The 16,878-nt window shown below is 43.6% G+C and overlaps 1 protein-coding gene across 2 annotated transcripts in view; it reads left to right on the top strand.

Moving 5' to 3' along the window:
* ppp2r5eb (protein phosphatase 2, regulatory subunit B', epsilon isoform b) overlaps positions 1-16,878 on the top strand; it is a 39,681-nt gene that overhangs the window by 14,710 nt on the left and 8,093 nt on the right. For both annotated transcript variants that reach the window (XM_084568575.1, XM_084568574.1), the window contains exon 3: positions 16,146-16,342. In XM_084568575.1, the coding sequence (XP_084424701.1) occupies positions 16,146-16,342 (197 nt within the window). The remainder of the gene's footprint in view (positions 1-16,145; positions 16,343-16,878) is intronic.

The raw sequence follows: 16,878 nt of genomic DNA, 5'->3' as shown, positions 1-16,878 counted from the left end.
CCTGCATCTCGTTGTGGTTTCGGATTTAAAATGAAATGAGTCGACGTGTGAGTCGGATCCAAAGCTCCAACTCTTGAGAGCACCGTCAGGACTAGAAGCTGATTGGATTTAAGAAGTATGATGACGGAGAAGAGCTGGACGACAGCAAATCTCTAAATAAATTGACATTGAATCAAATCGAATATGTACTGTGTCGATCCAGGGAATCAGTAGTGATACCAGAAGTGAATCATGTATGATAGCTTAGCGTAGCGACTGGAATTAGTTGGATAAACCTAGCCAGACATTACTTATACTCATAAATGTCACCAACTCTAAACACTCGTATCTTGTTTGTTTACAAAAGTGCGATTAAGTCATGAACGGAAAGGGACAAACAACATCCGTCCTTCTGTTTTATCCAGAGTTGGGTCGTAGTAGCAGCAGGCTAAGCATCCCCTACTTCCTCATGAGGAATCCCAAGGTGTCCTCAAATTCTTGGTCTAACCCTTGATCTCCTCATAGCGCCTGGTAGACCTCACCAGAGGCCTGAACCTCCTCACCTGGCCCCCTTTTTAAAGAAAAGTGAATATTTTAATTTCTGAAAATACAGAACTGTTTCTTTAAGATGCAATCAGCAAAGATGTCGCAGGTCATTGAGTTATTACTTCAGTTAATAAACTTTCTGGTAGTCATAAATGCTGATAGGTGAGCACAAACTGAGTCGGCACACAGACGCTGACACGTTTCCTTTTAAAACTTAAAGGAAACGTAGCTCAACATATCCTAGATCAGTTGCAGAGAGCCAGTAGAGGTGGCTTTGACAGTCGTACAGACACTTCCTCACGCTTCCGTTCATCCTGAGCTGCTGAGCTGCATGCGTACCTCTGCCTGGAGTCTGTAAAAGAGCTGAAGTGTCTCATTTATTTCCCAGGATTTGTATCCGTGCAGCTCCTGAGCCTCCGTCCGCTCCATATATGTCCACGTGAACCGAGTGGAAGGCCGAGGATTAGGTTCGTCTCTTCCTTCCTCGTCTGTCGTGAACTGTAAGCCGCTCATAAACAGCCGGAACCTCGGCGAGGAATTCCTAAAGTCCCGGCGTTAAACCACCAACCAGGAAAATTAGAATCAATAACTCAAACCACCAGACAGACTCAGGAGGCCGTAGTGCACTCGCGGTCTTCAGGTTCACCTCACAGCGACTGCCTTTTGTCGTCTCTCTCTTTTTTATTTTGTTTCGAGAGCCTCTCCCACCTCTAATCTCTCTGCATTATATAACTGCAGGGTGATGTGTATCGAGTGTTTTATTAACCGGCCGCCCTAAGGCTCAGTGTTATACACCAGCGTTTAGACAAAGAAGCAGGAGATATATATATGCGTGATTGTTTTGTAGGATGCCTCAATATCTTTTATAATATAAGACCATAGTGAAGATAATCCATCATTTCCATAAGCTCTCTGCCACCCCCTCCCTCTTCCTCCTCCTCCTCCTCTTCACGAGTTAGTCACAGTCACAGGTCAGACTTGAGCCAGAGATGACAAGCAGGGTCTTGGTAAAACGCTGGATTACATAAATCAGTTGGTCTGTGGATCAGCTCGATCCTAAACGTCTTTAATAGGAAGACGAGCGAGGAAGGAGCAGTTTCCTCCAGGGATACCCCGGGCAGGAGGATGACGCACGCCGTCAGGAATCTTTCACAATAGACTCAAGTCGGTGCCACTTCATAGCCAACCCCCCCCCCCCACCTGGTTTTAACACTTGTCCCAGTTGTGTTCTTATGTTCTTGTTATGGGTTCCTTTCTACGAGACCAGAGACAAAATCCTAAAACACTTCTTTTTAGAGCACAGTGTGTCACCTGAAGAAACGTAGGAGCCTCTAACACGTTCATTTGAAGATACTGCACCTTTTTTATTTTAAATCCATTTGACTGTAATTCTATTCTTTCTCTCAGTCGTCTCACAAGCTAACTGGACTAGCGTGCTTTTAGCTGACAACTTGAAACCAAAGTCAAAGGTTGAGGGGTTGACTTTAAACTTCATCTATCTCGTATCCAGTAACTATATAATGTTAATGGATAGTAATTCTCTTAATGAACATTCTCCACTCCCTTCTTCTTCTTCTTCTTTTTCTTCTTCATCCTTTTTCATCCTTCTTCTTCATTCTTTTTCTTCACCCTTCTTCTTCTTCCTCCTCCCCTCCCCTCCCTCCTTCTTTTTCTTCTTCATCCTTCTTCACCCTTCTTCTTCTCCACTCCCTCCTTCTTTTTCTTCATTCTTCTTTTTCTCCATTCTTCTTCTTCTTCATTCACTCCATCCTTCTTATTCTTCTTCATCCTTCTTCTTCATTCTTCTTCTTCATCCTTATTTTTCTTCATTCTTCTTCTTCTTCTTCTTCTTCTTCACCCTTCTTCTTCTTCTTCCTCTCCTCCACTCCCTTCTTCTCCAAAAGTTAAAGTCTTCTCCACTCCCTTCTTCTTCTTTTTCTCGTTCTCATTCTTTTTCTTCTTCATCGTCATCATCATCCCTCCTCATTCTTCTACATCATTCCTCCTCCCTCTTCTTGTTCTCATTCTTCATTCCTCCTCATTCTTCATTCCTCCTCATTCTTCTTTCCTCCTCCTCCCTTCAATTGTTGACACCTTTGACACCAGCCAATGAGGAGGATTAAGTCATTTTTATCTAGATATCTAGAACAAATAAATGATAACACCAATAGAAAATTCACCTGTTCTGTCTATCTGGTGATAAATCTGAAGTAAACCTTCAGGCTTCCTTCTCTGCTGTGGGTGTTCTCTGACATTAGTCTCCATGGCGTTGTATAACCCCCCCCCATCGTAGACACCGTGGAATAAATGAGGGGGAAAACTTTTTGAAACTAACCCCGGGATAACGTGGGCCAGATCCTCCTGTGGTTTAAGAGCGTTGTTGGCATTTTCAACCTGGATTGTAGGAGGACTGATCTTTCTCTGACCTCCCTGGGCAGAGGGCTTTAAAAAAAAAAAAGAGAAGAGCAATAAATAGAAAGAAAGAAAGAGGGAGATGTTCAGTGTTGCCCCAGCCCACCCCCTGCCTCTCCCTCTCTGAGTCTTCCTCTGGTGTCTCCGTTCGGCCAATGAAGCCCACCGGCACGCTGCCTCGTCTTCCCTCCCCTCCACGTCCCCTCAGGAGAAACCCGATCCACGAGGTGTCTCTTTACATGTTTCAAGCTCCACTCGGCTACAAACAAGCCACAGGAGGAGCGTGGCTTTGTCAAACTTCTGCCGTCCACATGTTCGAGTCGGGTCGGCTCACACGGCCACGTTCATGACCGTCGGTTCCCAACGCGGAGAGGAAACCCGATTAAGTGAGTGACAGCTTTTATGCGCGGGTATTGTGGTGTGTGTGGAGGAGAAGGTGGGGGGGGGGGGGGGGGGTGGAAACACATAGCTGCTAGCAAAGCAGAGTGTTAAAGTTAGCCTCTGCTACCAGCCGTGAGGCAGATGGAAAGGTGGACTTAAAATGGACTGGGAATGGTAACAGAAGACGAGTGTTTTCATTGGCCGAGAGGAGAATGGAAAGTTCAGCGGTGGACGGAGTACATTCTATCCTTCTGATGTGTTGGTTTGTTGCAGAGGAAGTCTTAGAGGCGAAGTTTGGGCCCGCTGAGCTTCCATCTACTTTGTTGTTCTGCCCGTCTCAGCGCACAAACGTAGAAATGTAGAGCGGTTATATTAAACAGCACTAAGTTTTACTGAAACGAGTCACAAAATGTTCGACTAATTGCTTCTGTTATCACTCAAATAATATGTCAAGAGTCTCAATCAGGATTAAGAAGAAACAGGAGTTGAGTTGCTGTCGGTAACGTTTGAAACTTTGCAGAGAAGTCCTTTAGACATGATCCTAAAACCTCCTGTTCTCCCCTGAAAGGAATCTGTTCAGTTTACACACAGCCAGAAATCTCAGTTCTCCAATGTTGTCTTGAGACGAGGCGAGCATAAGGAATGAGTTTTGACTGAGTACAACCATCTGGAAGTAACCAAACTATTGGGAACTATTAGTTTCAGTCTCATATGAATATGTTGAACGGGACTTTTTTTGCACATCTCAGGTTTTGTAACTCGTGGTTTTCTTCACTCTGTGCTCACATGGTTGCACACATCGTAAAATCCGGCTCTGTCACATGAGTTAAGCTTCTTTTTATTTATTTATTTTGGACGTCTCAAACACTAGAACAAGTCGACCGACGCTTCACTCGGCTGCCGTGTCTGGAAGCTGCCGGTGTTTGAGACCCTCCTGATTCAGGTCGGTCCGTGCTCTCGGCTGCTGGAATCCCTGCTATGTGAGACCTGCCAGCGTCTCACCTGGACTCGTGAAAGCCGTCTTTGTGCGACGATCGCTCCCTCCGCCGCCTCGAGAGATTTCAGATTTGTTTTTTAACGATGCAGCGTCTTACTCCAGGAAAGTCTGACGCAGAGCTTCAGCTGTCACACCGCTGACCTTTCAGTTACGTGTCGGTGCGTCCAGCTGGTTCTGAGCAACGCTGCCACTAAATAAAGCATTTAAGATTTCTGATTGAGTTATATTAAAATAATAAATGTCACCTTTGATCGAGAGGATTTGAAGCATCTGCAGGATCTTTATAGCTGCTTGTGTAAAACAACGTTGAAATACATGAGATCGTATTAATAATGCAGCTGTTAAAATGTTATAATTTAATGATTATATGCGTTAAGCTTCTTTCAAAGCGTGTGTAAGTTTCAAATCTGAGGTTTGCATCATATGGTGCTTAAATCACGACAAAAACAAGACGTTACTTACTGCAGCAGAATGTAATAACTTGAACATGTGACACTTGAATTAATAAGACTTTCAATAACATTCATAAATGACAAAGTTAATAAAATCCTCCTGCAGTAAAAGTACTTCAGTAACCTTGGCCCAGTATCTCACACTAATAATAGAGGGAATAATAATACGAATCTTTACAAAGAATAATGCAAAGAATAAGAAGTTTGGCAGCTCTTTGATTCGGAAGGAATAAAAAACTATAACAGCTTTACACAATAAAATACAATATATACAATACAAGCACACAGTAGCAAAAAAAATAGCAGCTTTTTAAAACGGTAAACAATTAAACAATAGTAGGGCCCTATACAGTCCGTTTTATTTTTTCCCAAATTCCGTTTTTTCCATTATAGTTTTTGCGAATCTCATTTTTTTTACCTTTTACTCTTATTTTACTTTCAAAAACAGTGTGTTTTAATGTAAATGACTAAAATGTACACAAATTAAATAGAAATTAACTTTACTGAGGTGACAGACGACACGTTTCCTCAATATGGCAAAATTAAAGTGCATCAAAAACAAGCAGCAAAGTTTTAAGTAATAATTAAAAATGAATGAAAATTAAATGCTATTGAATATGTCATTATTATCATTTAAAAATAAAGTGACAGGTAAAAATAGATTATGACGGGATTTTTATGACCCTGTCAGTCAAAATGTCCAGCGCCACCTCTGCCTGACGCATAGAAGTCGTTTGGGAACTGCTCGGCTCTGTAGTGGGGGGTTAGCGTCGAGTTTCGCGTTTTTTGTCGCCGACGAAGACATAGGCATAGGCAGCTGCTTCGCCATGCTTACGATGTTTTGAAGGGGGAGGGGCTCAGTCTTTGGAAAAGGGCTCGTTGTGCCGCCCAGATTCGCTTCCCTCCGTGCAGTTTTCCCCAGACGTACGTTCCTCTTCTACATGAAAACAGCAAATTATGTCAAATTATGTCAAATTCCATGATATTCCGCGTTAAAAAATAGATTCCGTTTTTATCGGCCAATTCCGCGATTCCGTGATCACGGAAATCATAGGGCCCTACAATAGTGCAAATGGTATGTATGTTTGTGCAAATAAGTCTATTGAGGAAGGTGGACTGGGGACTAGAGATGGGTTATTATACAGCAGCCTATGAAGGTGTGAGGGATGTGACGACTTGAGGGTAGAAGCTGTCTTTTAGTCTATTAGTTCTTCTTCTTTATTTAACAAACATAGAAATCTGCAACAAGAGAACACTCAGCGAACTGTTAAAAACTTAAAACTCACTCAGATATAAGAAGTATGTTTGAAGTAGAGATCTGAAGGCGATCACAGAGTCAGCTGACCTGATTAGGTCCCGTTAACTCCACAGAGAAACCAACGTAATGATCCATGATTGTGTTTTCATTAGCCTCATTAGCATGAACCGATCAGGTGGGAGTAAAGAAACCTGATTTTATGTTGTTTACTCATTAAACTGAAGAGTGACTGTAACCTCTGACCCCTCTGAGGGTTTAAGCTCCAGAGTACAGGTTGCAGTCTGTCAGTAGTTCAGGTGTTTAGTACCTGCAGCGCCTTGTTGCCTAAACACTGCAGAGAGAGTGGCCGGGGGCCTCCGGGGCCTCCGGGGCGCTGCCATCTGTCGTGTTGCTGGCTGCAGGAGCAGGGAGCAAAGTTTACCCGGGACGCCTGACTGCATGTGTTAATGATTGACAGCAACCTGGCGCCTCGCAACGGGCGCTTATATGAGACGCGAGAACATGGAGATAGGGATAGTTTCTATCTGGGTCACCAATATATATTTATATGTTCAAGTTTTCCGTTACACAAGCTCTGCCCTGTTACCTGGACCGGCTCAGTGCATGTATGTACAGCTCATGCACGTCTGTCACTCTGTCTCTCTGCACATCGGTCTCTTATTTTGTTCTAGACTTTAAATGAGTTAAATGACCTGCTTGTAAAGCTGCTGCTCCAGTTAGTTACCTGTTAGATTTAAATCTCTAAAATTCTCTCACTCCAGACTTCCTGTATGACGTGATTTTAAGATCTGTTCCCTCTAAGGCTGGGTTTAAAAGTCGTCCTGCGGGAATGCTTTCTCACGACACAACGAGATTAGTCGACGTGTGAGGGAGATCCAAAACATGTCTGAGAAAGATGAATAATAAATCTTTGTGTCAGAGTTAATGTAGTGTGGAGAGGGTAGCTGGTACCTTGTGTTCTCTACTCCAGAAATGTTCTGGTCATCCAACGCTGCCATAAACTCCCTAACCCTCTCTGGAAGATGTTTCTCCTCTTTTAAATGTTGTTGCTGTTTGGCTGCAGCCTTTAACCTGAGTGGACTCCATGGACTCCTTCTTCTGTTTAGTCATTTTATTGTTGATAGTACTGAATGATGATCAACTACTACCACCTCACCAGACAGCCACATTCAACAACATTCGGTATCACTGACTACTACTACTACCGTAAACTCCGGACTATAAGCCGCTACTTTTGTCACTTGCTTTGGACCCTGCGGCTCATACAACGGCGGATGGATTTTTACAGCTAACGGTCACCAGGTGCGCACTATCATGTCATAGACGATGACACGAGGATTAAGAACTGACTTTTCTGGTTATTTTGATACAGTAAACCGTGTTACTGCACCTTTACTGCTGTGTTGGCTGTTTTCGAAAAAGATGCTGGTTATTTTGTTGAGCAGCAGGGTTACTGCACTTTTGCTGCCGTGTTACAGGCAAGCACTTTTACAAACAAATTAAATTTAGCCATTTAACGTTATTGCCTCGTCAAGCGTTGTAAGCTCTGTTTCTTGTTATACGCTACTATGACTGCAGGAAGTGCGCTAGGATCGCACCGTTGTATTATTTGTGCACTGCACGAATGCTGTTTGTAATGTCAAAGATGTGAAAGTTTGATCGATTGATTTTTTGTTTGATTGATCGAAAGATTTATGTTTGTCAAATGTAACTAAATGGGACGCTTTGCGTTTCCAAACAGTCATTTCTGTCCCGACAATCCCCTCCGTGGTAGAAGAAACCCTTACGGTAATTAAACATTAAAACACCAGCGGTTTATAGTCGGGTGCGGCTTATAGTCCGGAAAATACGGTACTTCTTCTTCTTCTTCTTCTTCTTCTTCTTCTTCAGTCCTCCTCCTTTTTCTTCTTCTTCAGTCCTCCTTCAGTCCTCGTCTTTCTTCTTCAGTAGTCCGTCTTCTTCTTCTTCAGTAGTCCTTCTTCTTCAGTAGTCCTTCCTTTTCTTCTTCTTCAGTAGTCCTTCTTCAGTCCTCCTCCTTCTTCTTCTTCTTCGTCTTCTGTCCTCCTCCTCCTTCTTCTTCTGCAGTCCTCCTCCTTCTTCTTCTTCTTCGTCTTCTGTCCTCCTCCTCCTTCTTCTTCTGCAGTCCTCCTCCTTCTTCTTCTTCTTCGTCTTCTGTCCTCCTCCTCCTCCTTCTTATTCAGTCCTTCTTCTTTAGTCCTCCTTCTTCTTCTTCTTCAGTCCTCCTTCTTCTTCTTCTTCTTCAGTCCTCCTCCTCCTTCTTCAGTCCTCCTCCTCCTTCTTCTTCAGTCCTCCTCCTCCTCCTTCTTCTTCTTCTTCTTCTTCTTCTTCAGTCCTCCTTCTTCTCCTTCAGTCCTCCTTCTTCTTCATACCTCCTCCTCCTCCTCCTCCTTTAGTACTCCTTCTTCACACCTCCTCCTCCTCCTCCTCCTCCTCCTCCTTCTTCTACCTGTTTGCTAGCCGCTGTCTGACTCATCTCAACATACCCATGAGTCAGATTGACCTTGCTTTGTTCCGTGTGCCTGACTCAGAGTATCCGTGTTCATATCTACATGCGTGTTAATGTCAACACATCGTTGTCGTTGTTGGGTCGGTTTGTCGTGACTCTGCGTCCTGTGGAGATTTTCATCAGCTGACAGCTGACAGCTGATGGCCGCCGTGTTCCTGGGTCACATCTGTTTGAGGACCAAACGGAACAGATGTCAGCTTGTGTCGTCCCTGTAATCCTTTATGTAATGTTTAACCTCGGCGGCTTATGTATCGACGGCAGCGACTGCTGGGAAACGGAGACGAGGAAACATGACACGCGTTTTCACTTTGAGGAACTTGCTTACGTGCCTGGATTTCTTTTTCTTTTTGCTCGCCGCTGCAGAAGTTGAGACCGTATTTAATAGTTCGTTGAGATTCTTATTGTTATTATTGGCCATCAGATACTGATCTCTAAAACTCCAGGTTCTTTTTTTCACAGGACAAAGTCGGTACAATTTCCAGAGATTCAGAAGCTTTGAGTTAGAAACGTGTTCGACTAATCAGCGCCGTGCATTTAAAGTCTAGCCTTTAGTCGTCGTTGCTTGAGTAAAGACACAGATTCAGTCTCCGTTTGATCTTTAAGGACGTTGATTGCTGCGTTTCTGAGTTATATAATTTACGGTTGGATTATTTATGTTTTGCATACAGCTTAAAAATCAATTCATCAGCCACAGAGTTGAGTGAATCCAGATGTTTTATTAGTTTTAATACCTGATTTGAAAACTAAGCCCTTAAGTCAGTTACAGGCCTGTTCAAGTCCCTTTTCAGTTCCTGATTAGTTTAATGTGTGGAGGGAAAAATAGTCCTGAACAGTTTTCATCTCCAAACCAGATGTTTTAACATCTGCCAGAACACAATCTCCTTCTGACACTTGACTTGTTGCACACTGACCAATAAATCACACAACTAAATATGATTATCGGCCGATATTCTTCCTAAATATCTGCAGCCTCGATAACGGATGATCAGGTGACGCAAGATCAACATCAGATCATTTCCCAAAATGTCCTCCAGTCCCAGATACGTGGACCAAGTAGAGACACTGATCGGGACGTCTCGACATCTAGAGCTGGGACAAATAGCTGCTGGTTCTCCTGCAGGACACCTTTATTACTGTAAATCACTCTAATTGGAAGCCACCGATAACCAATCAGGAGGTGAGAGGTCACGGCCTCCTCAACCCCCCCCCCCCCACGTCTGCACTGATCTCCAGCTCTTAGTGTTTCTGTGTTTCGTCATAGCCAGCACATTATATTCTCCACATTAACCTTCAGTCACCTGCTGAGTCCATCTGCTGGAGCTACTCTCTCTCTCTCTCTCTCTCTCCTGCTGTAACTCAAGCCCGATCGCCCTGTCACACACATTCACTGCTTTTAGAGACAAGGGGCTTTCCCCTGGACACTGTGTGTGTGTGTGTGTGTGTGTGTGTGTGTGTGTGTGTGTGTGTGTGTGTGTGTGTGTGTGTGGACTGTTCTTAAAGAGTGTGTCCACCGCTCGTCTTACACCTTCCTAGACTTGTGTTTCCACTGAACGCAGGCTGTTTAAAAATACTCATGGATTTCCCCGCCGTATCGTAGCCCGGGACGTCCAGAGAGTTTAGATGTTTCTGTAGCAGCCCCGTCCCGTCAGATCAGACCTGGAGACGTGGAGACATCTTGGTCGTCGTCTTCTACTCTGTCAATTCAGGACACACACTGGAAGTTCTTCTTCTGTGTGCTACTCCTCCACTTCCTCCTTCGTCTTGTCCTCTTTGTTCTCCTTCTTTGCCTCCCTCCTCATTTGTTGGATCATTCTTCTCATCCTCTTCCTCCACTCCCTCCTCCTCCTCCTTCTTCTTCTTCTTCTGCCTTCTATCTTCTCCTACTTTTTTCTCATTCTCATTTCCCTCTTTATTCGTCTTCATATTCTTCTTCTCTTTCCCTGTCCTTCTCCTTCACTCCCCCTCTCCTCCACCTCACCCCCCTTCTCCTTTCCCTCTTCATCCTTCTTCATTTTTCTCTTCTTCTCATTCACTCCCTCCGTCTTCTTCTCTTCCTTCTTCTTCTCTGACTTCTCTGTTCTTCTCCTCCAACCCCCCTCCTCCTCCTCCTCCTCCTCCTTCTTTGTCGTCTTCTTCTTCTTCTACTCCTCCTTTCCCTCTTCATCCTTCTTCTTTATCCTTCCCTCTCTTCCACCTCCTTTTCCTACTTTTTTTCTTTCTCCTTTATCTCTTCATCCTCTTCAGCTTCGTCTTCTTCTTCTGTTTTATTTCCAGTAGGTGTAATGCTCCACAGCAGCAGAACCACTTTATCAATAAACTTCTACAGTGATTAACATTTTGATGTGACACATATATACACACATATCTGATCAGATCATTTTATTTAGTCTCCATAGAAACAGTTCCTCCTTGAATCAGTTTAGTCTTAAGTGATTTATTCTGGTCTCTACCTTTTGTTTCCTGTAGTTTTCTTAACCGTAGCGTTCGGTCCTCTTGACGTGTTCTTTGTCTCAGTTTACAGACCGGCTGCTCTCTTAAAATAATCCTTTATATTTATCTGGAATAGCGATGCCCTAGTATTTATTTATACAGCATCAACACGGTAGACTGTGAGTTCATCTCAGGCCACGCTGTTAGCTGCAGTTAACTGGCTGCACTCCACTTTCACTGCTTGGCACCGTCAGGCAGAAACCCGGACCGGTTTCTCTTTCACTGCAGTATGAGAATTCAATTTAAAACACATTTTACAAACGCTGAACTCTCAGATTTCCGTCTTGGGCAGACATATGGAGCCTGTATGGAAATAAACCATGTGAGCTCCTTGTTTTGGTCGTTAAACTGATCAGAGGCTGATCTAATCTGCATGTCATTTGGCAGGTGGAGAAAAATATGCTTCTGTTTGCTTTGCTTGCATCCTCTTAGTTTTAGTTTAGTTTTTTAAATCTGTTTTTTTTTTTTAAGCCTGTGTTTGGCTGAATGTATATAAACTGATTAAGCTTTACATAATTAAATATTAACAGTTTCTTTCTTAAAAACGGATGTGAGCTGCTGGATGCTGACCCCGTGCTGAATCGTTGATGCTGTTATGTAATTAGCCTAACTTATAGGAGTTCCTGTGGTGAGACATCCGACTTCCCTCCCTCCCTCTCTCTCTATCTCTCTCTCTCTCGTACTGCGAGTCGTTAAGCTTTTCTTTTTTTTTTCCACCATTAATTAAGCAGCAGCGACTTCTCTCTTCCTCTGCCAAGAGAGCCCAGATGAGAGTCTCTCTCTCCAAAGCCGAGGAGGCTGAATCCAGAGCAGAGCATCAGTGTTTCCACAGGCCGGGGCGCAGCGCTCATAAAGCATCTCAGAATAGTCGCGTTGATACGAGAGGAGTTTGAGAACATAGGAAGTTGGAACGCGTTTACAGTCGTACGACCCGGTGTCAGCGTTTAATCCTCGACGGTCGTTCATTCCCCCAGAAGTTATATCCTGCTCCGAGCTCTGACACAGACACAGACACAGACACAGAAGAGATCCATTGTTGTTTAGTGATAAATATGTTGACGTTGATCTGTCTCTGATGAGTCCGGATCAGGGGGTCAAACTCTTTTTAGTTCAGCCTGATTTGATCTCAAACGGGCCGGACCAGTAACGTAGTAATCACCAGAGGAGAGTCAGTAACTCTCAGCATCCAGGGTCAGCTGGTGGAGCAGGTTGAGTCCTTCAAACACCTGAGAACTGACCTGGACAACTGCCTCTCCTCTTCCCCAGCGTGCAGAAAAAACTCAACAGCGCCTCCACCTGCTGAGGAAGGACCTTCAGTGTCAGCATCTATGTTTTACCTCTCTTATTTAATCCTTACTCACCTTCAGTACAGCTTCCTCGCGTATAGACACGAAACAAAACTCGCCCCCCGCTCCGTTAACCAGACCAGCAGACAAACCTGCTCTGACTGAAGCAGCGGACAAATTAGGAACAGCTGTTGTTAGCGGTTGTTAAACAGTTGTTTTCAGTTGATCGGTGTGATCTAAACCTTCCTGAGCCAGTGTTGACTTTATCAACCTCGACTTGCAGCAGCTTGTATGGGTGTGGTAAGGTGGCAGGGTGCTTTGTCAGGTGTTTGTGTTTCTGTCTGCGGACACATTTGGTCGATGTGGCGTCTCTGCTCGGCAACATGAAGTGACAAAACTCCACATTTACTCAGATTTGTTTGTCTGGAACCTCTCTGTTTGGGACTGATCATCCTCTGGCAGATGTTTGACTCTAGATTAAATTAAATTCAAAGAGTTGATTCAAGTATCTTATCGTACTCACTTATGGCTAACTTATTCGTGGATATTTTCAGTCTTCCTGGCAGTTGGAGCTGTCATAACTGGGGATAAGACGTAAGCACAGTATTCCACCGAATTTGACACATCCATGAGTCTTACATTCTGGTCTCTGGTTTGTTTAACTTAACTGAACATGAAATACTTGTAGAGAAATTAGAGAAGTAAAAAAAAAAAAAAAAATCTACTCACTCAACTATAAACCATGCAGTTCTTGTGACTCATGGAAGTATTTTACGGGATATTCAGTCATTTAGGAACTAGCATCAGAAAGAACTGTAGTCATCTGTCGGGGTGAAGTCTTCCAGAGAGGGTGAGGGAGTTTATGGCAGCGCTGGATGACCGGAACATTTCATGACTCTAGGAGAAGACAAGGAAAGACTTTAGGAAGCTACAGGAGACAGACTTCAGGACATTTAAGATCAGGTCGGGACTCGATATTAAAAGATTAGTATTGGATCGGTAGGCTAACAAGCTGTGGCTGAGCAGAGCTTTGAGTTGTGGCTGGCTGATGTTAGGACTAGACTGAGTGTGTGCAGCAGGCCTAGTTTCTGGGTTATTCCAGGCTACACACTTTCTCTCACACTTTAACTACAGCTGAAAACTCTTTCATGCTCTCTCTCTGTCTCTCTCTCTGCTTCATTCACAGTCGTACTTCCCTCACCCAACCACTTAGCTGTATTCTCTCTCTCTCTATCTCTCTGTCTCTGTAGAGGGATTACAGTGTCCTGTGTGATTATCTGTCTATTAATAGCTTCCTTTAAGGTCGTTCACATGCTCCTATAGAGGCAGAGCTGCAGGACCCGGAGGTCCCGGGCTCCTGCAACACGAGCCGGCCCCGAAATGTGCTGCCAGTAGTTACTGTAATGAACCACAGCGTACTGTACATGAAAACCTGAGACAGCAAGATCACACACAACAACAACAAGAAGCATGTGCTACAACGATCTGATCGGAAATAAACAAATACTTTCCACAACGGCATGATGATACGGAATAAACCGTAGAGATCTAGGAGGCTCTGTACGGCGGTTAGCAGCTCCCCCAAGCTTCCTAGCATCCCAGCTAGTAGTAGCTCTTCTTGTTCTTTGACGTCTTAGAGACACAGAGGAGCTGCAGAGCTGTGCGATGATTTTCTGGGTTCATCGTTATCGTAATATTCTAAGAATGAGCAGAAAAGAAAGTGAATGTCTTCCTCGAGCACATGGAGCCTTAATATTCTGCTCAGCACAGGTTTTAGATATGTGTAGCACTGATCATATCATACAGACTAGATTGTGGATTATTTTTGCACGTTCACTGATAAATGAGCGGTTGTTGCAGGAGTCTTCTTCCATCCCAGTAAAAGTTTGTCCAGCTGGAATGAAACCCTGCAGAGCCCGGGACTCCTGGCACTCGGTCCAGGTTTGGGTTTTGTTTGTGGCTGGCCCGGTTGGACGCAGCCTCAATGAGCTGAGCTGAAGCAGGAGGGCAGCAGGTCGTGGGTATTTGGACCGAAAACACTCTGGGTAGAATTAGTTTAAATGCGCTTGATGAGATCTGCGCAGGCTCCTTTCCCAGGACAGGAAAACACTTCTTCTGCTTCTTCTGCTTCTTCTGCTTCTTCTTCTTCATGTGTATGAATGAATGAATCAACGGCTTCACGATGAGGTGAAAGAGTGAAAGAGTCCTATTCTCTCTCTTTCATTCTAACGTAGTTTGCTGCTCGACATAAATTGCTGCAGAATTAAAGGCGACACACTGACGCTTTGAAGTGTAATTTTTTAATCATACTTACTCTTCAGACTCATCCACTTCTTCAGAGCAGCAGCAGCAGCAACAGCAGCTTATCTGTTGCATAATAACGGGCCGGTCCTGCTGGGATGGGATGGATGGGGGGGGGGGGGGGGGGGGGGAGGTCTGAACTCCATGCGACCCTCTACCATGTCTGTCACTGTGAGGTTTGAATGAAGACACCTGCCTCTGTCTCAGCTCTGCCAGATAATGAGCCGTCACACTCGTCCTCCATGAGCAGAAGCTCTTTATGAGGGAAGATTGATGAGTTGATGTAAGACGGGAGTCTGAGCGGTGGCAGCATCCTTTATTAAAATCCATTCAGAAATGTTTCTAGAGAGATTTAAAACTTATTGGAAACGTCTGTCATTGATCATTCTTCTCTTACTTCCTGCTTCTTCTTCTTCTTGTCCCCCTTTTTCTTGTCTTCTTCTTCTTCATCTTCTTCTTTCTTCTTGTCTTCCAGCTTCTTCCTCTTTTTGTCTTCTTCGTCTTGTCCTCCTTCTTCTTCTACTTCGTCTTGTCTTCTTTGTGTTGTCCTCCTTGTTCTTGTCTTCTTTTCTTCTTCTTCTTCCTCTTCTTCATCCTCTTCTTTTTCTTCTTGTCTTCCAGCTTCTTCCTCTTTTTGTCTTCTTTGTCTCGTCCTCCTCCTCCTTCTTCTTTGTCTTGTCCTCCTTTTTCTTCGTCTTGTCCTCTTCTGTCCTCCTTCTTCTTGTCTTCTTCCTCTTTGTTTTGTCCTCATTTTTCTTTTTCTTGTCTTCTTGTTTTTTCTTCTTCTTCTAGTTCTCCTTCTCCTTCTTTTCTTCTTCGTCTTGTCCTCCTTTTTCTTCTACTTCCTCTTGTCTTCTTTGTGTTGTCCTCCTTGTTCTTGTCTTCTTTTCTTCTTCTTCTTCCACTTCTTCATCCTCTTCTTCTTTTTCTTCTTGTCTTCCAGCTTCTTCCTCTTTTTGTCTTCTTCTTCGTCTTGTCCTCCTTTTTCTTCTTCGTCTTGTCCTCCTTTTTCTTCTTGTCCTCTTGTCCTCTTCTGTCCTTCTTCTTCTTGTCTTCTTCCTCTTTGTCTTGTCCTCATTTTTCTTTTTCTTGTCTTCTTCTTGTTTTTTCTTCTTCTTCTAGTCCTCCTTCTTCTTCCTGCTTCTTCTTCTTCTTACTACAAAAATTTAATAATACGTCCTTTTATTTGAGCTAGGTGATGGCTGTGTTACACTGGGCTATGTTTTATTTTACAGTTCTTACTCCAACTTTACCAAAAACAGGATGAACTTTATGTTTTTTCAAAAAGTTCTTGTCTTTCAGTGATAAAACAATAAACGTCTCAACAAGTAAAAACCATCTATAAACCCAGTCTTATTTTCAGCGCTCCCTTTATCTCGCTGCAGAAACGTTTGATTTTATTATTCCATTTATTACATTCTGGGGACTCACCTGGGCTGGTCGGCCACAATATTAAGTACACCTGAGGTGATGCTCTGGTGTCTGATGGCCTCTCTTGTTTGCTTCGTTCTTGCAGACGTGCCAGCGCCGGAGCAGCCGGAGCTGTTCCTGAAGAAGCTGCAGCAGTGCTGTACTGTCTTTGACTTCATGGACACGCTGTCGGATCTCAAGATGAAGGAGTACAAGCGATCCACGCTCAACGAGCTGGTGGACTACGTGACCGTCAGCCGGGGCTACCTGACGGAGCAGGCCTACCCTGAGGTCGTCAAAATGGTAAAGAAATATTAAAATCTTGAATATATTAATGTTTTATCACTTTAAATGTTAGGAGCACAAGCAAAACAGTTCACAGCACATCTTTACTTTGCACCATAATAATTTACACAGTTTAATGTTCTTCTTTTGTTTTTAATATTAGAAACCAGCTGATTGGCTGAAGACATCCCATGGTCTAACTTGTAAATGACATGCTAATACATTTAGCATACTCCTATGGCAGTTTACATTCATTAAATTAGCATAGTGCTTAGCTGACCTTTCTGAAACCTTTGCACAAAAAAACATAAATTCATGACAAGACTGACTTCCTTGTCTACAAATTGTTTTGTTACTGAAGTCTCTAACTAATTATGCTCCAGCCAATCAGATCACTTGGGGGCGGGGCTTAATGTGGTGATACCATGGAGTTTAAGTTGTTTACAACTGAATGACTGCCTTGGGATAAGCGAGCTGTTTATAGTCCGCTACCTTGTCTCCTGACAGAGTAATGACTTTAAAGGGCTAAACAGTTAATTATATAATTAAGGCAT

The sequence above is a fragment of the Chelon labrosus genome (assembly GCF_963514085.1).
Source record: "Chelon labrosus genome assembly, chromosome: 20".
Lineage (NCBI taxonomy): Eukaryota > Metazoa > Chordata > Actinopteri > Mugiliformes > Mugilidae > Chelon > Chelon labrosus.
The sequence above is the reverse complement of the archived record's forward strand: the minus strand, read 5'-3'. Positions and strand labels throughout refer to the sequence as shown.